We start from the raw sequence: 25,165 nt of genomic DNA, 5'->3' as shown, positions 1-25,165 counted from the left end.
TACTAACAGAAAATCCAAGCCGAAAAACATAGCTTATATTTGGTGGCAAAGACAGCTACAGAAGAATTAGAAAACAACACGGTGAACATCAGTCTAGAAGCTCTTCGTCCTTTTTAACCAGAGACACCACAGTCGTCCCCACTTGGGCTTTAAGACCACAGCTTATAAATATACAGGTGAAACTTCACCTCGATACAGCGGTCACAAAGCAAAAGTAACTGCCTCGGACCCTTCAGTGAATTCTTTTCTACAGACGTTCAAACAATTTAAAGCTACTGAAGTAATTATGTGACTTCTAATGGCTACTGTTTGTGCCTCCCTCCTCATTTATATTATGGGCTATTATACACTATATGGATTCATGACAGAAGCCCAGGTCTAGGTTCAAGGGGTGAATACTTATGCAGGGCATTTTATGATTATCCCCCGCCCCCTCCCCTTTAAATAAAAAGTCCACTGAACATGATTATCCTGGCTTTTCTTTTCAAGCCTGATTAAAACACCTTTAGAGCCTGTAAAGTTTGGCTTGGCAGTGTGTTGTGCTTTTATTTTATTCACTTATATGTTTCAGAGCTTCAAAGACTCCAAAAGCAGCAGCAGCAGTACAGGGAGAGAGAGAGAGAGGGTGAGGGAGGAGGAAGCTTTTACACACACACACAAAATCCTGTTTTCTATCGGCAGTGGATAAAAGTGACAACATCTGAGACATTTATCAGCAAGCCAAAGGCGTCATCTGTTCCTGTTCGTCTCGGGTTTGCTGTGTATTCAGTTCATCCAGCAGTCCAGCAAAAAAAATAAAATAAAAATTCCAAAAAGGCGTCAAAAGTGCTTCATTACTCAGATTGAATTATTTTAATTTCAGCATATACACTGTGCTCTTTTTGGACTGTACATGGCATTATATACACACATCTGCTATTCACATGAGCACAGAGTCGATCTCTAGAATTCCACATGGCTTTATATGATGTACTGCATATATAAAAGCCTGTGAGGGGGTTTTTTTGCACAGCTTAACATTAATCTAGAATCCACATGGCGGAGAGACGACCGCTTCTAACGTTAATAATAAATTATGTTCATTATCTGACGCCTTAGTTTTTGGGATTTAAACCTCCGTTGTCTTCAGCGTTGGAAATTGTACTAATCTAATCTGAACTTCTCACATGATGCTGATTTGGTTAAGATTCCTAGAGGATAATAAAGTCGTTGATCAGCATGTAAAGGGTTCTGTTCAGTTGGAACTGGCTGTAATGGGTTTCTCCAGCTCCAGGTCAGCAGGAGGCAGCACAGGGGGCACAGCTGATGGGCGGAGGTGCCCGTAACAGGCCTGGCACACGCGGTTAGGTTCATATAACGGCTGATTCGTCGCCTTGTGGTCACAGCAGCTGGCGCAAAACACGTTCCCGCAATTCCTAAAGGGGTGACAATAAGGGGGCAGTACATTAATCTGTTAAACTCAACTTAACCAAACCAGCAGCTTATTGCTTGCTAGTTTTAGATTTTGACAAACCTTCAGTTTTCTGATGTTAAGTTTTTATTCATTTAAAGTAATGTTTGTCTACACAGTGACAGTGGTGCCAACATAACACTATAGTTGTATGTTTTTGCCTCCGTGCTAGGGTGAGGGGGCAACTTTAACAAACATGATTCAAAGCCTGCAGAATCTGGTTTGCATCTTGCAGCAGATGCTTTCACTTTCACATACAGGCAGGCTCATGTTTCTAAACGTGAATTAAAATCACCCTTGGGGCAAAAATAGAGCAATAAACACCATAAACTCAGGGCTACATACACACACACACACACACACACAGCTACATAACAACACCACAAAGTTCACTACAAAAATTTTGGGCGACTATTAATGCACCACATTGTATTTATAGAATCTGTAACCATCATTTGGAAATTATTGCAAAAAAATGAGCTGCTGCTTATAGTTTTATTAATATTATAACTAGGGATCACACCAGTCTATACTGTATGTTTTATTGTTGCTTGGTGCACATCTGAAAGAGGAAATCTCATGCACAGCGATACAGCATGTCCTGCGCTCACACACACACACACGCACACACGCACAACCTCCTAGTGTTTTCTTGTTAGCAATGTTGGCACCTCTGTTATCACTGGTGGATGAGAACAATAAATATGACCACTAAATATGTCTATATTACAGAGACATTTATATAGTTCTGCTGTGGTGTAGGAATGGAAGAGAGAGCGAGAGAGAGAGAGAGACAGACAGATGGAAAAAATACAGTGCATGCGTGAAATAAGAGGGGAAGAGGAATCTCACCAGGCTTCCTCAACAGGTTCTCTGGCACTGTAGGGAGAGAAGGGGGGGAGACAGAGGACAGGATGAAAAGTCACAACGAAAGAGAGAGAGACTGAGAGGACAGCAGAAGGCCTAACTACCTGAAGACCCCACCTTTGTTCATCATCCGAGACTTCGCTACTCTACACAACACTCCAGGTGAACATTTAAAGGAAAGACTTTCTCACTGCCCACATCAGCTGTAGCATGTGTGTGTTTACCACAGACAAGAAATGACACGTTTCCTATGCGGAAAGAAAGAAAGAAAAAAAAAAAGGTTCTGTCATGCTTGCTTGTTATCTTTTTAGTTTTGAATTCGATACTAAATTCTAAATATTTACTGATTGAGCAAGTTTCATTTTCAAGGTTGTTTTTTTTTTTTTTTTTTTTTTTTTACTATCTACAGAAAAACGTTGACATTTCTGTCTGTAGTAATCTCACATACTTGAGACAAGTGGTGGATAGAGATTAGCCTGAAAAACACTTTTTCTTTAGCATGGCCAGGATTAGCAAACTTTGTGAGCGTGTTGTGATGTGTAACATGTAAAAGACAAACAGAGAACATGTCCTCAAGTGAGAATAGATGGTGTCTTCACCTGCACTGCTGTTTTCTAGCAGCTAGCCAGAACTTGCTCTCGCATCTGTAGCAGTGTGTCGGAAGGTGTTCGGAATACCAGCGAGAGACCTACAAACACAAGCAGCACAGTCATTGTCTCTCCTAAACACACACACACACACACACACACACACACACACCATCTTTCCTCAACATAAAGGTCAGGTAAAGAACGAATTTTCTGCCCGTTTTTTGATCAAACAATCTCTATTTACACACACTTACTGTTCACTTTATTAGGAACACCTGTACAAGTTATCTAATCCAGCTAAAGTACATCTTAAGACTCAGATCAGACTCTCTTGACCTGGTTGATATTTGCTATTCTGCTGCCCTGATTGGCTGATTAATCAATGAACACACAGGTGTACCAGATGATTCAGACGATGTTTATGTGGAACTCGGTTTTATTTATTGACACACATCACTAAATATATCTGTCAGTGTGATGTCTCCCCAACACACACACACACACACAAATCGCTGATACTGCAGTTTCGAATCAACTACATCTGCAATTAAACACCTTCCATGTAAAGTCCTTTGGATGGAGACCTGTGTGTAGTTGGGTATCTAACTCTAATCACACTCCTCCTCTCATTGGTCACTTGCTCTCTTACCTGTTTGTCGTGCTGATCCTCATTCTCCCAGCCACTCTCGGGGAAGAACTCGTTGCCGCAGCGAGACAGATGAACGGCCTCTACGTTATTCTCCCCGTCTGGCACCGGAGTCTAGACAAAATTTCACGTTATTGCTTTTCACTGACATTTCTTATTGTATCTGTTGCACACGTGTGAAGATTTTCATGTTTTACTGTAGTAAGAAAAGGACAGGAAAACCGTTTTCTCACTCATGATAAAGGTTTGGATCTACTCACAGCTCTGTGTTATTCTACTCTATATAACCTTTATATCAACGTTCATGCTGTCGTTTCTACAGAAGGACGCTCTGTATAATAGCCACTAATAAATGGATAAAAGAATATATGGTGTTATTGCCAACAATGTATAACAGTCAATTTAAATATTTTTGCCTTCTGATTCCTTCGAGAAGTGGTGGTGGGTTTTTTGTGTCAATTTGTCTTATTAACAAAAACAACACTGACAAACAAAAATTTATAGCTTCTATAAACTAGGAAATTCTCTCTCAAGTCTTATGGAAGTTTCAAACATTACATGATTTTAGCAAAACTCTGAAGCGGATAAAGGACGAAACGAAATGTTTACATAGAACGAGAAGTTTTTTTTGTTTGTTTTTTTTACTTTTGTTAGGATTGAATTGATTTGTATTTATACTTCAAAATGTATTAAATGCATCATATTTACAATGCAATTGATTTGTGTGTGTTTGTGTGTGTGTTGCTTCAGTTATATTTATAAAAAAAAAACATTAAAGTTTGATGTTTTTAAAGAAAGCTATATGAGCTTAGTATCTGTTGATGCTCAAGGTTTCTGGGGGGAAAAAAGAAAAATTGTGGTATCTTTAGTTAAAAACACTTTAATCTTTAATACATTGTAAGAGGGGGGGAAAAACAAAAACACTTATGGATGTTATTAGACTGTTGTTAGAAAATAATCATAGTGGAAACAATGACAGCATTAAACCACTCGATTGCTGATGGTTTTCTTCTAACAGCTTGTCACACACTTTTATTCCTTCTGTCCCGTTTGAGAACAGAAAAAGTAAACCATTAAATGTTCCTGAGGACAATCTGAAACCTCAACCAGCTCCATGTGACACGGTAGTTCTGATCCTGACACGGTGCATTACAGTAATAACTCGTGCATTCACGTTTAGGGATTTGCGAAATTTTCATTAAACCTAACTAATTTGCATTCGCGATTTTTTCACAGATCTGCGAAATCCTCGAAAAACCCTGCAGAAGGGTTTAATTTTTTGAGTAGTTTACAAGGTTATGTTTTTAAGTGTAAAATTGGTAGGAAACAATATTATACATATATATATATATATATATATATATATATATTGTTATCTCTCTTCCTTTGTCATAGTTACTGTGCACACATTTTTATAACTTATTATTTCTCGGTATGTCTTTATGTGTTGTACCTTCGTTATATGACTTGACTATGACATATGAAGTTTACCTTCCTGACAATGACAAAGAAACGCCAGTGATGAAATTTACAGTCTCCTTCGTTACTTGGTTTTACTTTACTGTGAAAACAGCAGCCAGTGAATTAGTATACTGTCGGGGTAACATTAGTATACTGTAGTGTAAATGTGCTAGTGTGGCAAATAGCCATTAGGCGATACTGTACTATATTTTTATGTCAACCACTTATTTTTTTTTTTAAGGGTAATGTATAAAGCTAACTTTTACATTAAATTAAGGTGCTTTGGGAGCATGATTTGGGTCATATTTAGGAGGTTAAACTCTAGAAATAAGCATATTTAGTGACTCGTCCCAAACATTCGCGATTCCTCCTGATCCCGAATGGTCAAGGTTTTAATGTATACAGATTGAACGGTTAATTTACAAGCACATTTCATGAAAATATGTAATGTAAATGTTTAATAACATACTGCAACAACCAGCAGCTTATATTTCTATTACAAAAGCAGGCACGCGGGAAAAGGTGTGGATTCTTGCGTCAGGCATTATCTCATACGTGCTACATGGATGACGGACTCTAACTGCAATGCTTTGATGAAGGTGTAGTAGAGATGAAAGACTCAGTTTGTGTGTGTGTGTGTGTGTGTGAGAGAGAGAGTGTGTGTGTCTCACCAGTTCTCCACTGACGTGCAGCTTGTTCCAGAGCGCCTGCACCTGCCTTTTCAGCGTCTCCACCTGCAGCTGATGTCCCGCCTCCATCTGCCTGAGCCGCACCTGTACGGCGTCCCTGTGCATGCTGAGTCCGTCCTCGCCCAGGTGAGCGCTCTGAGCTGGCGTTCGCCCGGGACAGCCCAGCTGTAGAGACCCGGCACTTGCTACGGACGTCTGGCGGCTCAGGGATCTCTGTGAAACGGAGCCGTTAATGCGAAGATCTTCACTGTTGCACACATAACTGTCAGTAATCAGCTTTGGGGAAAGAGACTGTGAAGGTGAGTGGAGTGAGCAGGGCATGTTACATGGTTCTGTAGATTCTTCATGTGGAGAAGAGGGGTGATATTTTAGGTTATTAGCTAAACAGAGAGGCTCTTCAGGAGATAAACATCCCTGGCTGTTAGTGCCGTGACCAGGGTGAGGCGTCGAAGAGGCAGAAAGTCTTAGCACTTCGTCACATGCTGAATCCTCACCGTTCTGTTCAGGCACCTCGTTGGACAGCTCATTTAGACAGGCTGTACTAACAACTGGTGAGGCTTCTCCACCCTGGCTTACCAAAATAATCCCGTTTTCTATTTTAGAGTCCGAATGCTCCACCCTGTTGACTAATCCATCATTTGGAAGCTTTGTGTCTAATCCAGTCATTTCAGGATGATGTGTATTACAACATTCTGCTTCCTCAATGTTCTCCTTGGGTTGCGTTTCTGCTGTTCGCGCCTCTGATCGAAGGTGCTCCTGCCACGTCTCGTTGAGGTTGGGATCGCTGCAGCGACGGTTCGAAGCGGATAGATTCGTTCCTTCACAAGCTGTCAGCAGGTGGTCATAGGAGCGAGTCTTTGGCAGTCTGTAGGAAAGAAACTGATCTGTCGGGTTTATTTATAGACAGGTTTTTGCATATCCTAGACATAACAAGTCAGCTGCATGGAAATACAGTAGGATGGCTGACTCTGATGATTAGTAATTCTTTTTGAACCCGATTCGAAGCAACTCACACAAGTACACAGTGTTCCTGGGATCGACACCATCCTCTATATCTGTACTGACAGGTTTAGCTACCATTAAGGAACATGAGATTCAGACACTACGATCGCGTTCGGGTCTGTTTCTGACAAATAGCTAGTACTGAACTAAAACAGTAAGTAATATAGGAGCAGTTATCTAGCCAGGGACAGCGGGAAGACAGGGAAGAGTTCAAAAATAGAGATGTTCCTAAGCCAATTTTTGTAGTTCCATGGCTATTAAAATAAACATGAGATATTACATGGGTTTTCAGCTCAAAGCCCACAAGCCAAATATGTCCGACTGCCTCGTTTCATCTGAAATATACTGGAACTTGCCATAGCAATATTCCCTAAAATAGTACCAGGTGGACACTGCATATTGCCCTTCTATCTAAACCCCAGGCATGAGGGATTTTTCTAATAAACCTGATGCCAGGGTCTGTAAATCAAGCAGTGGGTGGACCACAGATTTCATAAAATGTAACAAAAGACAGTGGGATGTTGAATAAACCACAATGCATTCTTCACTCATAAGCAAAAAAAACAACAACATGCAGCTAAAGCTTTGCATGTTACATGCGCCTTATGGATCTCAAAACCATGTGGTGATAATTGACCTAACTTAATGTAAACCAACTCCAAATGGAGAAACACATCGACCAAAGTACCAACCTACAAAAACAAGTATTTTAATTGTCTTCGATGCCGATAAATGTTAGGTACAGTGATTATGTAGTAATGGAATAGACAGCTTGTGTTCGTCCTGTTTCTTTAATAAAGCAGGAAACCTTCTATAACAGTCTTTAGTAGAATCTGTTCAATCAGAGCACTGAAAACCAAAAGGAACAGTTGAGGAGTTAATGAGCCACTGGTGCGTTTACCTGCCAGGAGGCGTGTCCTCAGGTGAGGCTGAAGCAGTGGAATAAGAAGCACACGACTCGTCACAAAGCAAGGAGGGAGCGGAGTTGGGCAGGTAGACCGCACTCCACAACATTAGGTTCCTCACATGGCACACCGGGTGTAGCACCTGGCAGGACACGGACCCAACAAACAAAATACAGATGGTCAGAGGAACAGCATGATCCTTTTGCTATTTAAACCGCCACCATGACGTGGTTTATGTGCTTATAAATATGGATATGTAGTAGACACAGTGAGAGGATTAATTGCTGTAATATATGGGAATATGACTTTAGATATGCAACAGTTATTTTTGATCATATATATATATATAATATATATATATATATATATATATATATATATATATATATATATATATATATATATATATAAATAAAGAGACTGTTATATATACATATATATATATGTATGTGTGTGTGTGTATATATATATATATATATACACACACACACACACACACACACACACACATACATATATATATGTATATATATATATATATATATATATATATATATATTGCTTTTCATGAGAGATTCAACACTGAGAACAGCCTTAAAGCATTGTGTACGTTTGCCCTCTACAATCCCACAGCCAGCTGTGCAACAGTTTTGCGAGTGTTAATCTACTCAATTTTGCCAAATGCTATTTTAAAGAGCTCTACAGTTGTCTCATGTATGCCGTCAATCACCGAGCAGAGAATAAAACCCGCTAATGTGGAGCGAAACAGCTTTAAACAGAGAACAGACGCTGTACCGTCTCGGAGTGTGGCGAGTACAGGATGTTGTGGAAGGCTCGGTTAGCTGGCTGAAGCAGAGACCAGACTGAGCAGGTGTTCTCTAGTACGCCTCGCTCCTCTCGCTCTTTCCGGCTGTTGCACAGGAATGTCCCGAATAGACATGAGTAGGTGTGCTGCACCAGCTTCACCTGTGTAACACACAGACAGTTAAGTGCCAGCTAACAACTGCTACATCCATTTACATCTATTAATGTTCACAGAGCAACAAAGCACTGGTAAATTTATAAGTTCAGGCAATAAATTGCTTCTGAATGAGGTGGTGCCAGGTGCAATGTATAGTTGGAACAGTAGGTGGCGTCTGCTACCAGAAAGGCCTCGTTGAACTGAAAGGAGCAGGGAAACTGCCTCTGCAGCTGGTGCACACAGTCCAGCCACTGCAGGAAGACGGGACAGCGCTCGTTCACGTCCTCTGAGTTTTCCCCGTGTCCACATCGATCAGCGAACTTATGACCGAAATCCAGCCACTCGGTTTCCACCAAAACCTGAAAACCCTGAAAGGATGAAAGAAATCACAGTCACTGTTTTTATTAAAGAAAACTGTCCATGGAAATATATTTACTGATCTCATGGTATTTTTTCTTCACTTTTGTGTAGTCAAGGAAACCTTATCATACATGAGGGTGCTGTCTGGTATGATGGCAGCAAGCATTTTTAGATGTAGATATGCTTCCAGGTAGCTTTTCTGCTCGTTAAAGCATAAGCGATTAATCAAACTTATACGTTTACATACAGACGGTATGTAGTTTATAGAGGCATGTACGAGAAACTGCTCAGCCAATAAGAACAACCTTCACTGATATAAAACTGGGCAAGAAGGGACATATAAAAAGTATGTTACAGCACACCGTGAATGGGAAAAACATGCCAGGAATTCTTCCCCGCCTTCAAAGCCTCTTAAAGACATACTCAGGGTGTTACCTCTCTGTAGGGTTATCAGGTTCGTTTAAATTGAACCGCATGTCGTAGCTTGTGTGTGTGTGTGTGTGTGTGTGTGTGTGTGTCTCCTCACCTCCATGGTTCTGTAGTAGGGGTCAAGCAGCAGTTTAGACAGAGCCACTATCTGCGGCGTGCGATCCCAGCCATCAGAACAGTGCACCAGGACGGGTCTGCTGTCCCGATCCACCGCGTTCACTACCAACAGAGACGCCTTTAGCAGCAAAGACAGATGCTGCAGCCATTTAGTGCCTTCTAGAGCAGACAGCCAACTGAGATAGACAGATGAGTAAGAAAGAATAAAAGAATAAATTGCACATAAGTTGCATTTTGACCCAGCTGAATTTAATATAAAAATATTTAATGCCATAAATCTACATGTGGTTGCTTCTCTGACTTCTGGTGGACGGGACATCTGCACCGTATGCTTTCCATTTATTAATTAATAACATAATGGAACTCAGTGGGATGATCAAAGTTTGGGATTTTTTTCGTAACCAAATCCTGCTTGATACTTTCCAGAACTTCTCTCACATGGTTCCTTGCTCTTTATGACGCTGTGTGTTTAGATATGTGCACTAGAGCTTACCAGGAACAGGAGTATTTATATTAAAAAGTCCTGTGACACTAATTGCTCACAGGTTTACTGCGTTACTCTAATCATGTGACTCTTGATTCCGTTAAACTATTCGCGAGACTTCTGATAGCAGCTAATTTCACAGAAACGGGTTGGAATACTTACGCAATCACAAATTTGACATTTGTAAATAACCTGGCGACCTTGCTTATTTTATTTATACTACAAAATGTGAAAAATCTCAAGAGGGATGAGTAAAATTCAACTGCATTTGAATTTTAAACGTGGACTCCTACAATGTTTCACGTGTCGAATTCTTGCTTTTGACTCTACATTCTGTCCTCACAGTCCAACAGTGTTTTCAGTCTCGTGTGGTTTTGATTTAAAGTGGTAGAAGGCAGCGCTTACTTGGTAGGGTCGGGCACTTGTGCACAGAGAGCCCGTAGGCACTGGAAGCTCCTCCTGATGGAGTGGATGTTAGCCATGCCCATGAACATCACCTCACAGTTTGGATAGTACTCTGCACAAAACAGATCAAATTATTCCTCGTAGTTCATCTTCAAGTTATAGGATTCAAATAAGGAAAAGGAATTCCTGCTAAATCTGATAAATATGACAAATAACCTGTAGCCTTTGGCTTTATTACCACTAAAAAGGTCATTTTAGGTTACTCCAACTACTACTACTATGTGTATTCCCATAACACCACTGATGACACCAACCTTGTTGACTGTTTCTATGGTAACGGTGTTCACCAGAATACATGTTAAGCCACAAATCCCACATGGGTTCCTACAAACCTGCGTTAAAGCCTCGTACAGCGTGTGCAGTGCAATACATGGCCGACAACAGACCGATGCTTCTCTAATAGTAGCTAAATCAAACACACTGATAGGTTGTACTTCACACAGATTGAACTCAGGACATTCTCCTTGTACAATGACCGGAAATGAGAGTGCTGTGTAGTGCAGGTTAATCATGTCAGGATGACACTGCTTGTCAAAATATTAGTAATGTGGATAAGGGGAAAGGGCTTCCAGTGGTGTGAAACAACACCCCACAAGTTTAGTAAAAGTATTAGCCACGGTGCTGTCTTCAAATAAATTATATTTTTATTTTAATATGGAGCTCAGTCTTGTTTCCATGTAGCTAATTACAATTAAAACACACGCTCTCTGTAACCTTTTCTTCACACGGACATGTCGATCTTGTTTCAGGATTAAACGGGACGACAGAGACAGCGGTGTCCTGTGTCTGTTAATGTTAATACGCTGGCTTTCTTCCAGCTCATGCTAGAGCAATTTGTTTTTCTTTATTGTGGGGAAAGACTTATGTAAGACACTCAACATGCTGAGCTACGCTTTATCCCGTTTATACGTCAGGCAGCGAACTGCCTCATACGGTCTCTGATATAGTAATAAAAGTAGACAAAAAACAAGTAGGTGTGTGTACCTGGGCATTCGCAGCCACCTCCTTTGGCTCGATTGGCCACAGCGGCAGCGTATGACCTGGCATCCAGTATCAGTAGCTTTTGAGGAGGCGGGGTATCTGACTCCACTTCCTCATTGCCATTGGTTATGTCAGGATCTAATACATACAAAAAAATAACGTCAGCCAGAGTTTAACGCACAGCAAACAAATATCGTTGTGCTGCTAAACCCAAAACAATTAAGTGAGTGGTAAGAAAGCAGCTCCCACATTTACCTGAGCTGTTGTGGACACAGGAACCGTTGCTCAGATGTTTAACAGCTGCGGCGTCCATACCACAGGCCTTAGCGATAGACTGCACCAAGTTCTCATCATCTGCGTTCCTCCAGCCCCACCAGCTCACCTCAGGCTGCCCACACCGACCAATCACAGCGCCCGTGCTCTGGTGTCTACAGCAAAATGAAATATGATACGGAATACAGGCACTAAAGTCATCTGTGACTGACTAACTGACTGAGACACACACACACACACCTGTAAACAACAGCTGGAATTCTCTTCCAGGATCGGAATGCCGCCACGTTCTCTAACTCCGTGTCTGTCACCCAGCTCGGCACCAAAATCATCTCAGGGTAACTGGCACAGAGTCTGAAGAGAGAAATTCAACACAAACATGTAATACAAGATGTACAAAAATGTCCCTTAATCGCCAAGTATTATAATTATATACAATATCATTTAGAACCTCCCTAGTTGTGGTGGACCTCATAATTACTTTCAACTTCATCTGAAGAGGTCATGATGAGACTCTATTCGTTATGCATTTTTTATGCTGCGGTTGTTTTAAAACTAATTTATAGATTTAAAAATAATACAGAATCATTTTTGTCTTTGTTTATTTTTTTTTTGTTAGACCTTTGGTATGACATCACTGATCAAATAATATTTAGCTTCACATGATATTTAGACATCATGGCTTCTTAAACCTTTTGGATGAATCCCAAGAAATTGAGAAATTAACCTCAAAAAGTTTGTAGTTAAATTTTACATAGGTTTCTAATTGCTATCATGTTGTATCCTTTGTATTGAGCTTAGATAACTATAGAAATCCAAGTGGAGTCTTTTCTTTATCATTAGAAAATGCAAAATCTTCCTAAATGTCAGTTTTACTCCAAAATAAATCACCTCCTCCTTTGGATTTCTCAAAAAAAAAAAAAAAAAAAGACACTGTTTATGTGAATAACATTAACGTCTCACGGATATTTAAAACCGTTTGAATAATAAAACTTTGTAGTTATTATAATCGCAAATTTTACAGCAATTTACAATTTTAACTTTGTCTTTGTAGTCGTGTTGTTCAACGATGCAGAATCTTTCAGGCAAGTATCAAATATTTTCCATTTATACAAAGCTGAAATAGTGACTTTCCCAGATAAAGAGTCACCTGTAATTGTTGTTAATGTCAGAGATTCTCCAGGCACTGTGGGTGTCAAAGCCCATCCTGCACACTTCGTACCCGAATCGGTTCTTCACGTGTTCTCCTGGAGGTCATGAGGAAAAAACAACAACAATGAACCATCTTTCCAAGTGAGTGCTTTAAAACCTGTCCTGACTCCTGTGTGTACGTGTGTGTATGTATGTATATATATATATATATATATATATACATACATACACACACGTACACACAGGAGTCAGGACAGGTTTTAAAGTATATATATATATATATATATATATATATATATATATATATATATATATATATATATATATATATATATATATATATACACACACACACACACACACATAAGGATTTCTTACTAACAACCTGAGGTGACAGAAATCAGTCTAAAGTCCTACAAATCCGCATAATTATATAAGTGTGTGTGAGCTGAGGTGTTGTGTAACCTGTACCAGTGTGGCAAATCTCATAATGCAGGTCTCGTTCGGCAGGTACGCTGGCACTGCAGGTGTGGAATGCGAAGGCGAAGATCTCATCGAGGCGAGCGGGAGGACGTAGAGCTGCAGTGAGCCGCCGCAGCCAGTCTTGTGTCTGCTCCGACGAGCTGAACTCACACCTGAGGACAGACAGAACAGCGTTCAGGTTCATTTTATCCACCACACACACCTTAAAGAGACCTCTCTTACAGTACATTAACCACCACCAAGATCCCCAAATATCTTTCCAATACACATAAAACAACAAAAAAAAAAGATTTAATCATTCATTCATGCTCAGATTCCACTTTACTCATGACCTGAGTATTACACAAGAATAAATATATTTTACCTCAGTGATATTTAGTTATAATACTTATACACTGCTACTCCGTTTCATTGTTTTTTTTACGTTTGATTATTTTGAACATTGCCACAAAAATCTCATAAACCATATCAGAGACGCCTTTATTTCTTGCTCTTTCAGCTCTTAACCAAACAGCCATTCGATAACCATTACAGCAAGGGCTCAACTTTTTAGCCGGTGACTACTTTAAAACACCTCACAGTAGCTTTACGTCTACTGTATTAAATGTCTAGTACTTTAAACAACCTAGTCAATGTTTACGTTAAATTAAAAAAAATAACAGCAAAAAAAATACCCAACATTTTGAATTATCACAAAGTGTAAAAGTTCACACTTGAGTTCATCGTATTTATTTAGCCGCCATCGTTTACTGGACACGTGAAAACATCCAAACTACAGAACAGTACAGATACCAGAACAACATGACTGATGCCTGGAGTATGCGTCGTCTTAATAAACATAATGTACAGATATCTGTATTATTGATCACTTAATGAATGAATGAATGAATGAGGGCATGGAAGCCTTTATCACCACAATATATACAATACAGATACTGAGGAGGTTGGGGTCAGAGCGCAGGGGCAGATATGACACAGCGCCCTGCAGGGAGGGTTAAGGGCGTTGCACAAGGGCCCAAAAGTGACAGCTTGGCAGTGCTGGGGCTTGAACCCTGAACCTTCAAATCAACAACCCAGAGCCTTAACCACTTGATCGCTCAGTCTGAAATCTAACCCATGTCCTGTTTACATTAGATTTAGATTGCAAAATATTCTATGAATAATCCATTTTGTAGCTAAGATTTTGCTGTTAAATAGACTAAAGAGGTCATAGCGTAATGTAACGTTGTTATGAACGTATGAAAGGCAGAGAGTGCATCGCTAATACACACCTGATAACCTTGCAGTCTTTACAGGTGAGATGAAGCTGAGTCAAATCTCGACATTCCACGCTCTCTATCAGCTGCAGAGGGACCTGACGGAGCAGAGAGGAGAAGACCGTGAGCTAAAAAGGTACGACTTTGAACATGACGTACTAATGCACTGTGACTCGTATTACTGCGGGATTTTAAAGCACCATATCTGTCTGAATGGCATTTTTGCACCAACGCCTAGAGCCTTTCAATTATACAAAAACCTGTTCGGTCTCCCACACATGATCGTCTTAGTGCAGAAACCACACATGTGAAGAGAACAAAAGCTTGTGAAAGCGAGACCTACGTTTACAGTGTTGTCTTTGAACTTGATGTGAAGGCGGTAGCTCGACAAAGCGATGACAACCTCCTCAGTCTTCTCTGCGTAGTCCACGCGCTCGCCGTGCAGCACCGGGAACGGGACCTACACAACCACATCCCATCATTAAAACAGAACGTTCAGAAAGATGAACCCAAGTATATACTCTCGCCGTCCAATTTAATAGGAACGGCTGCACGTTCATGCAGTTGTCTAATCAGCCAATCAGATGGAAATATTGGATGGAATGGAATGGATGGAAATGGATGGAATGGATGGAAAAATTAAAGTACACGAGATCTGATTCGCTGAGAAAGATCAACATGTATTTATTTTCATTTGCTGCTTCTTTTAGGTTATGTGTATATATTTTTTGTTTCGTTTCTGTTGTTGTAAAATGATAAAATTAATAATAAATATAATATTTAAAAAATTGTTTTAATTTTTTTTTTTAATAGGCTTGTTTGTAAATTTTACAAAATGCCTATCTGGGAAATTCATAGTCTTTAGTTTAGGCAGAAACACACTGTTGATGCCACATGATTGCTTCTATTAACATGTGTTCAAGTGGACGATGAGTGCATACATCAGCTTGCAGGAGTTTACTAGCCTGCAGATGTTCCTTTTCCACATCTGGGCTCCCAGCCTCCGGACTGGGCTGCTCCTCTTCACCCTGAAACACACACACACACACACACACACACACACACGTGTGGAAAAAGTATCGTTATACTTAAGATCCGCTCTTGATTCAACATCAGAAGCCTGTATTGAGCAAACCGTCTACTCACCATAGCCCCTATTTCAGGGGGCTCTCCAAAAAGAACCAGTTCTCTGCTGGAGCTCAACCTCGTCAAAATTTGTTAGCGCTGAAACACACGGAAACAAACGCTCACTTGAGAAAGCTGTACAGTCAAGACCAGGCAGAGCAGAAATGTCAAATCTGGTCATTACACTGTATACAAAAAATACCTAACCAGGCTCTGAACATTTCACACTTCACACGCTGACAGAATAAATATCCTTATACCACGGCATGGCTGCATTCTCATATCTGATTAGTCAAATTTGTGGATTAACAGGAATAGATGATTTATTTTTATAGGCTCATTCTTATCTCTATATATATATATATGATACCTCGCTCCGTGCTAAGCCTCAAATTAGAGGTTTAAAAAGAAACATGATGTTGGATTAAAAAAATTTAAAAAATACATATAAAGTTGTAGCATTTTATTAGGAGGCATTTATATAACATTTATGGAAGACGTCTCGGATGTCAGCACTTTGTAACACTCTGTGGTGAGTGTGTAGAGTCTCCGAGCACAGGAAAGAAAAAGGTTTACGCTTTCTGGCATCTCTGTAAACTGACCAGCTGCGTTTTTTTGTCTCACAAAAGCAAAGGAGATGCTGCTGAGGGAACAACTGTGTGATGAGAATCGCTCATTTGTTCAACATACGTATAATATTTTGTGTGTTTTTTTTGTTAATACGTTAACATTTGTATCCGTCGGCTGATCGCTGCGGTATAAAGCAGTATAACACGTAGAACGATAACCTTCTTTAGTTGAAAGGCAGAAGCTGCAGTTTGTATTCTTTAGCACCTACGTTGCCGTGTCCGTATTCTCTGTTTGTATGAAATCAGGTTCAGTTATCTAGAGGTTGTGGCAGTTGATAATAATCCACGTGAAGGATAACGACCGTGCTGGATGTTCAGCGGACTATTTCCATAATAAGGCTCACGGGCTTATTAGCTGTAAGCTTAACATTTGTTTAAAACTTTTGACATTGACAAATAATAAAAGGATATTAAAAAGGAGAGGAAAAAACAAGAGACGTTTTGAGAGAAGATAAATTATACTGTCACGAATGATGAAACTGAAACCAAAAATGTCTTCATGACTTTTCGTTGAAGGTACAAACTTTGTCACTGGGCCATAAAAATCATGCAATAATTTGTCCCTTAGTCTGCATCAAATATGTTGTTACGTTACCTTAAACGTTTTCCAAAGTTTGGGAAAACATGGCACTGGACAAAAAAAAAAAAAAAAAAAAAAACACATTTCATGTCAGTGTTCCCACACTCTAATTTGCCTCATTTGTCTACATACAAATGAAGTCGGCCTCAAGCTCGTCATACGCAGCTACCTTCTGACCCAGAATCCGACGACTAAGCAGACAGAAAAGACAGGATGGAGCTACCGAGGATGAAGAGAAACCTCACCCATGTGTTGTGTTCACTCAAGAATCGCTTTATACTCTACATATCTTATCTCTGCTTTAAAACGAAGACAGACTGGACGTGAGTGTTTTGCTGAAGCGCTGCAGTGGGAAACGACTGACCCCGGACCAGACCTGCTGGGCCGCGTGTTATCGGATCTGATGTGAGATACCAGGTGAGTCCCAGATGAGATAATGTCAACATCAGACTCTCACGTGTAGTAGACTACATTCACACACACACGAGTTGCAGAAATCTCAAGATTGCAAACGAGCAAAGCAACAGACCCAAATCATTGTCCCAGTCACATCCTTAGTGCCATGATCCACTAAACTAGACATGTCTGCTGTAAAAGCACAAGACCGTATGTGACTCCCACAACTCAGATTGATCAAAGACAGCAGAAACATTCAGAAAAAATACACACTAATGTAGGACAAACCTATGGAATAAACTCTATCCAAGCTCTCTGTAAACTCATCAGACTGCAGTCCACTAACTTTAAGTGAGCAGTGAGGAAGTAGAAAGGTCTGAGATCATAAAGAGAACACAAAATTAGTCATTAATTAATTAAGTAGTTCATTAATTAGGAACTTAATTAAGCACAAATGAAAACTTTAGATGTTCCTGAAGTAAGTGTGCGTATGCGAAGCGCCATATAAACATTTTGTAGGAGATAAAAACGTCGGTGTTGCAAGTTAAGGGTCCCAGTTTGTCCATGCAGGTTTCCTCTGGTTTCATCCCAAATTCCTCCCTCAGGAAAAATAAATAAATAAATCAAACGAATTAAAAGAGAAGCATCCAGAGATTATTCCAGACTGCTTACTACTGCACTTTAAAAAAAAAAAATACTGAAATAGTAAGGTGTCTGTGATGCACCAGTATAATGGCATATATGAGTTTCATCTCATTGTGTGTGTGGACCAAAAAAAAAAAAAAAAGGTCCCTTCAACCATTTCACTACAAAACCAGAGCTGTCTAAAGCAGAAGTTGCCTTCTTGAGTGTTCTTTGCTCGTTTCCGTTTCTCTTTTTTGTGCACCGAACAGCCAATCAGACTGGTGAACACTGCTTATTCAAACACTCGAATCGTTGGTGTTGATTAGTACCGTTAGTACCGCTAGCGCAGGAGCTCAATCCGAATGAACTGCGATAGTCACTGTTTGATCTTTGAACCCAGACTTTCACTAAGAAACCGTGATCGGCTCATCGGTACACCGAAACACAACACGTCTAATTCGAGGTGTTACGCGATAATAAATTGTAGAGTGTATTTAGATGGGGGTAAAAAAAAATTACACAAATATCCACTGTCATAAAACAACACTTTAGTATTACAAATCACATAAAACAGATGTGCTGTGAGAGCACTTTAAAAACAAGTCTCACCTTAGAATATTCCCTGTGAACCCAGATCACGGATTGTTGATTTATAAAACGCTGTCCCGAGAGGCGGTCGGTTTAGTGTGCGAGTGCTTGTAACACAGAGGAGGGCTTTAACCATCAGGATCATATGACTCTCGCCTTAGTGCTGAAGTGTGATAAAAGTCTGGCCTGGATGATAATTAACTATCAGTGACATCTTAATGTCCTGCTTTGCTGCCAAAAACTAAATACAATTTGACAAACAGATCACATATTATTTTTTTAAAAAAATGAGAAATTAAATTTTTGGCAGTCTGGCAGTCATTTGGGACACCGAAACCTGCTTTTGCTCCTCGGTGCTCTGAAGAGAAATGGTACTAACCGTATTTAGCTTCTCGATCTGACGAGTTAAACACGTTCAATAACGACTGGTCGATGTGATGATTGGCTGTACGCCACATTGAACCACTGTATGATTAGAGCGTACTGATAATCTGTTCTCTCTCTTGCCTTCTAGATCCTGAATTGCCCCTGACGCTGTGATACCTGCTGCGTCCTGATGCTCTACTTCAGCACTAGTAACTTATCTTCTGCTGGATGATCCCACATGGAGATGCAAAAGATCTGGATTTCCTTAAAGCCCATTAGTTTCTGTCCAAATCCTACCCTTGATCTCACCTGGATACTTGACCTTCAGACCTGCTGCAATAATCATAATGACTATGAATCTTCTTTCACTCAAGCACTCACTACTGTCTGACCTCATAGTATACTCACTTTCCAGTAACAACCAGAAGAGGATGGGATCTTTTTTTTTTTAACCTTCTCAAGGTTGCTTCATGTTATTATAAGGAGTTTTTCCTTGCCATCATCACATGCTTATCAAAGACCCGTCAACATTCGGATTTGCAGGTGCTTTGTGAAAATGTCTTTTAACGAATACCATACAAATAAAATCGGTCCTTTAACAACGAGTTATAATGTGAGATCCAGATATCCGAATACTTTCAAAGCAGTTTGAATAACTGCGTTGTTGTACATAATTATTCTTGTTTTATCTTGTCAATGGAAACAGGATGTTGTTTATTTTTTTTAGCTTGGATTGAATGTATGATTGAAACTGCATTTAAAAAAACATTTTTTAAGACATGGGCTGGCAAAAGAGGGCAGTGAAAGATGATATATGTTTTTTTTTTGAGGTAGATATGATTCATTAAGTTTGACATGACATGAACAGCAGTACACAGCCTCTCAGATGAGATTCAAGGTCACATAGTAAGTAAAATCCACTTGAATGAATTGCTTACTAACTTTATGCATCTGAGATTTAGTTCAAAATCTAACATCTTTCATGTCATTAACATGTTAATCTTTTTATTTTGGTTTCCGACATTACCTACGAAAATAAAAGCTTTGGACATTGTATCATTTTGACTGCAGCAGGACTTTAGTACTTTAGTTTGCCCGCTCTCTCACCTCCTACTCTGTAACAAACAGGTCAGATTCCAAAGCTTCAACTTTTATACCAATACCACAATCATCATCATCATCATCATCATCATGCCTATCATCTTATGACACCTGTGCCTATTGAGTGCACTCTTGGGTATAGCTGCAATGCATTCTGGGACTTTGGGTCAGACTTTTGCTGTATGTGGTACATTTGGTTTCTAATAAATATGGACTTACAATCAATGGACAATATTACTGGAAAATAGTGTGTGTGTGTGTGAGAGAGAGAGAGAGAAACAGAGAGAGTGTGTGTGTGTGTGTGTGTGTGAGAGAGAGTGAAAGAGAGTGTGTGAGAGAGAAAGAGAGAGCAAAAGTGAGAGAGAGAGAGAGACAGTGTGTGTGTGTGTGTAAGAGAAAGACACTGTGTGTGTGTGTGAGTGAGAGAGAGAGAGAGAGAGAGAGAGAGAGAGAGACAGAGACAGAGACAGTGTGTGTTTGTGTGCGTGAGAGCTCTCTGACTCTAGCCCTTACTCTAACCTGTGCCTTGAAATGTGTACCTCTTGTTACACTCCACTGTAAGTGCTTATCATTGTCCCCTTGTGACTTAAGAGTGTCACACAGAAATAAAGAAAATACATCAGCAACCCAGACATTAACACCAGAATCTGCAAACAGATCAGAAGTGTTTCAGCAGAATTATATTTTGTGTCAGGGATGCTTTCAGCTTGCCCCTCTGTACCACCCCTGCTGCCACGCCCAGGGGCAAAAGCTGCAACTACAGATAAATTACTACCATCCTGTAAAATGTGTGTGGCTCAGATGATAAAAGGAATAGGCAGCCGGTGTGTGTGTGAGAGAGAGAGAGAGAGAGAGAGAGAGAGAGAGAGAGAGAGACATAGAGAGAGAGTGTGAGTGTGTTTGTGTGTGTGTGTGCGTGAGAGAGAGAGATTGTGTGTGTGTGTGTGAGTGAGAGAGAGAGAGAGAGAGAGAGAGAGAGAGAGAGAGAGAGAGAGAGATTGTGTGTGTGTGTGTGTGTGTGTGTGTGTGAGAGAGAGAGATTGTGTGTGTGTGTGTGAGAGAGAGAGAGTGTGTGTGTGTGTGTCCTTGGCAGCCAGGTTGTGCACTGCACTGCTATGTGACCAGCACTAAAGCACCACCGATATAACCCCAGCACACAGCAGCGCTGACGTCCTCTTCATGTGTCTAAGTGTTATTTTACCCACGAAGCTAGCTATTGGTTAGCTTAGCATAGCTTAGCTTAGCATAGCAATTTATTTATCTCCATCGGCCGGCTGTGACGGTTTATGTGTGTGTGTGTGCACACGTCAGTACGGCGTTAGCAGTGACAGTGTTGAGCTTGTAGTGTTCAGCAGTGACGGTGTTCAGGGCTGTAATGCGACAGTCTGCGCTTGTATTTGTGTTGTGGCTCTGAGGAGGGCGGAACCCCGTCAACAGGCCGGAGGCCTCACACACAAACACTCACCTCGGGTCGGTCTGACGCGCCCGGCGCCGTCTCACTCACTCCGCGCGCTCCTTTCGACGATTTATCCAGAAAAAAATCGAAGAAAAACAAAAGGGTCGCACCAGAGAGCCACTTTACTAAGCAGCCATCGTTCAACTCTCCTCTCACTGCTGCGAAGTGGGGAAGGGAAGGGGGGGTGACGTCACCGCGTCCAAACGTTCGCGACGTCATGACGTACGCGCGGGATTCGGGTTGTAAACAAACGAGCGTGGTGAATCTGTTATGAAAGCGAAGAGTCGTGGCTCATCTGAGACGTGGCTCGTCTATCAGGCTGTTATCACCAAAAAATTGTTAACATTATTCCTAACAGGGAAATGGCAAGTTCGCAACCTGTTTACGTTCATGAACTAACACAATACGTCAAGGTTCGTCCTATAAATAGTGCATTAAACTAGTGGAATTAAAGTTGCGTTTGGATCCGTCGTTTCAGAAGAATTTTGAGTGAATTTATTTGTCTTTTTTTTTTTACACATACAACGAACACTTTTTTCAAAATTTTAAGAGTTCCCGGATGAGTCGATTCGAAGATTCAGTTCTTTAGCGAACGACACGTCACTGGGAAAATACTTCAAATATTCTTGAACTCTGACTGCATTTAACATGAACATTGGATGAAGTTGTTTTACTTTACAATCGGCTTGAAATCCAGTTTAAACCGTTTAGACTCTTAAGATGGTGTTTGCACAGTAACATGTGAGGTTCAGTGTCTTATCTCTCTAGAAGCAGGATTTAAGGGTTAGAGAGCTTTCTTTGAGTTTAGTTTCATTTGAAAACTTTGTAAACTTTGTAAAAAAAAATGTTTAGTGAAGCTCAACCTTCACTATTAAATATGGCTTTATGTGATGGAGCTTTTTTTTTACACTTTTATTTATACCACCCTCTAGTGGCCAAAGTAATGGTGAATTGCAAAAGATGCAAAGATGAATTGCAAAATATAACTCAAATATTTATAAAAATATAGCAAATATTAAGCACGTTAGTCAGATATGCATCATCATATTAATTGAGCTAGTGAATCTCTGACAGCTTTCCAGAACTTTCTACCCACAGGAGACTTGATATCATTTGCATGTGCACTTTTCCTTATTTTTAATGAAATTGCTTTTCCGTCCTAATTGAACGCTTGTAATTCGCTCCACCAAACTGCACAATACTTTGCTGCACATCACAAACCTCACTTTGAGAACCAGTCAATGAACCATGCTTCCACATGGTTTATACTTAAGAGCAGTGATCTACACAACGTTGAATTAACACCTACATGCATCCAGCAGGACACCAATTACTCTAAATGTTATCAAAATTAACTGGCGCTTATATATTTTTATTTTTTTATATTATACCTTGCGTTTGTTCTCTTTTTTAGTTTTCAGTGTTTGAGATTTACAGAGTTTATACACTTAATACTATAGGCCTTGTTTTGCATAGTAATGTCATTCAATTGAGAATATTGTTTGAGCATCAGTGATGTTTAAGACGTGTGTGCTAATGTGATACGATTTCTGTAATTACACATACACTATCTTGCTGCTTTCTAAATGTTTTTACGTAAGAGGTTTACAAGAAAAAAATATTAGTTTTAACATCCATCCATCCATCCATCTTCTACCGCTTATCCGGGGCCGGGTCGCGGGGGCAGCAGTCTGAGCAGGGACACCCAGACTTCCCTCTCCCCAGACACTTCCTCCAGCTCCTCCGGGGGAATACCGAGGCGTTCCCAGGCCAGCCGAGAGACATAGTCCCTCCAGCGTGTCCCAGGTCTTCCCCGGGGCATCCTCCCGGTTGGACATGCCCGGAACACCTCCCCAGGGAGGCGTCCAGGAGGCATCCGGAACAGATGCCCAAGCCACCTCAGCTGACTCCTCTCGATGTGGAGGAGCAGCGGCTCTACTCTGAGCTCCTCCCGAGTGACCGAGCTCCTCACCCTGTCTCTAAGGGAGCCCCCAGCCACCCTGCGGAGGAAACTCATTTCGGCTGCCTGTATCTGGGATCTTGTCCTTTCGGTCATGACCCAAAGCTCATGACCATAGATGAGGGTAGGAACGTAGATCGAATGGTAAATAGAGAGCTTCGCCTTGCAGCTCAGCTCTTTCTTCACCACAACAGACCGGTATATCGACCGCATCACTGCAGAAGATACACCGATCCGCCTGTCGAGCTCCCGCTCCATCCTTCCCTCACTCGTGAACAAAACCCCAAGATACTTAAACTCCTCCACTTGAGGCAGGAGCTTTCCACCAATCTGAAGGGGGCAAGCCACCCCTTTCCAGCTGAGAACCATGGCCTTGGACTTGGAGGTGCTGATTCTCATCCCCGCCGCTTCACACTCGGCAGCAAACCGTCCCAGTGCACGCTGAAGGTCCTGATTTGAAGAAGCCAACAGGACAACATCATCTGCAAAAAGCAGAGACGAAATCCTGTGGTCCCCAAACCGGACTCCCTCCGGCCCCCGACTGCGCCTAAAAATCCTGTCCATATAGATAATGAACAGGACCTAGTTTTAACATATAACTGCAAAATTTTAATTTGAAATATCAAGATATTATTGCAATATGTGTGTGTGTGTGTGTGTGTGTGTGTGTGTGTGTGTGTGTGTGTGTGTGTGTGTGTAATTGTTTTAGTGCTAAAAAGAAGCTGTTGGTATATGTGGAACTGGGTAAATATTAGCTTTCCTGATAACAAAAAACAAAGCATGGAATAACTAGATTGGTGGAAACATAATGCAGCACTTGACTGTGAGATCTAAAGTGCAACTGCTTTGTGTGCTGTAGTATGGTATGTGAACAATGAGGGATTGAGATTTAAAATGGCTTAAAAGTCAAAAGTCTCTGGAATATCCGGCTCATAATAGGATAAAGGTTTGCATTCCAGCTCTTTAGTCGAATAAACAAATAGATGACAAAATACGACAGCAACAATATAGACTAACTTATTAGGCACTCCAGGCTTATTCAGCAAGGACATTTTATCAGGTAAACAGGTGTACCATCTCTAGCTTGGAATGAAACCACCACAGAACCACCACTAACCACATATTATTTTAGTTAATATAATAATCTCACACTTAGGTCTGAGAAAATAATCTCACAAACAGACAGACTATGGTCAAAAATCACATTTTTAATGAATGACACATCAAGGTTTTATTTTTTAAGTCATTTATAGCTACATTTAATACATAAGAACATCCACTACAAAAGTTAGATCCTGTTATCACTAAAACTTGTCCCTGTTAACCCTCAGGTGATGTTATAGTTCTGTCACCAGCCATAAAAAAGCAGACCAGAAAACAGAAAGTTATGGTTACAGTATGTGCTCTAGAGACTTTACTGAAAACTTGACTGCTTAAAGCAGCAGCACTTAACATTCCAACCGTAAATCTCACCCTACAAAAAAACTCCATCATACATTTTATGTTTTCTTTTGTTTCCTTAAACCTTTATTATTAGATTATGTGCAGCGTTCTCTATATACAGAAACCATGATGACCGAAGCAATATTTAAACCTGTGATTCTCTTCTTACGGAGCTACTTCTTCAATCCTGTTGTTCTACTGCTGGCTGGAGTCTTGTCACCCGGTGGTCACCCTGCCAGGGATTGATCTACATGGTCAGCCAGTGTCTCATGGGACTGTTGTGTATGAAGCCGTCCGGAGACTGTCATGCCTTCTTTTGAACCAAT

General features: G+C 40.6%; 1 protein-coding gene across 4 annotated transcripts; it reads right to left on the bottom strand.

Annotated features, from left to right (window-relative positions):
• Positions 1-520: 520 nt before the first annotated feature.
• Positions 521-21,618, bottom strand: LOC132840605 (myotubularin-related protein 3). 4 transcript variants are annotated; one of them, XM_060862371.1, is made up of 20 exons: positions 21,446-21,618; positions 15,718-15,795; positions 15,513-15,599; positions 14,915-15,031; positions 14,587-14,669; positions 13,304-13,467; positions 12,831-12,927; positions 11,921-12,034; positions 11,663-11,835; positions 11,411-11,545; positions 10,367-10,478; positions 9,458-9,653; positions 8,754-8,939; positions 8,406-8,576; positions 7,607-7,752; positions 5,686-6,568; positions 3,557-3,667; positions 2,917-3,005; positions 2,303-2,329; positions 521-1,415 (listed from the first exon to the last, which is right to left on the bottom strand). In XM_060862371.1, exons 2-20 carry the CDS (start codon positions 15,718-15,720, stop codon positions 1,235-1,237), a joined length of 3,075 nt encoding a protein of 1,024 aa, XP_060718354.1. In that variant the 5' UTR covers positions 15,721-15,795; positions 21,446-21,618; the 3' UTR covers positions 521-1,234. The 4 variants fall into 4 exon arrangements, with proteins under 4 accessions (XP_060718354.1, XP_060718356.1, XP_060718355.1 ...); XM_060862373.1 differs by having other exon boundaries at positions 15,537-15,599; XM_060862372.1 differs by lacking the exon at positions 21,446-21,618 and adding an exon at positions 18,535-18,612.
• Between the last annotated feature and the right edge of the window lie 3,547 nt (positions 21,619-25,165).

The sequence above is a fragment of the Tachysurus vachellii genome, chromosome 26, assembly GCF_030014155.1.
Source record: "Tachysurus vachellii isolate PV-2020 chromosome 26, HZAU_Pvac_v1, whole genome shotgun sequence".
Lineage (NCBI taxonomy): Eukaryota > Metazoa > Chordata > Actinopteri > Siluriformes > Bagridae > Tachysurus > Tachysurus vachellii.
Note: the sequence above shows the minus strand (reverse complement) of the source record. Positions and strands in the feature narration are given on the sequence as shown.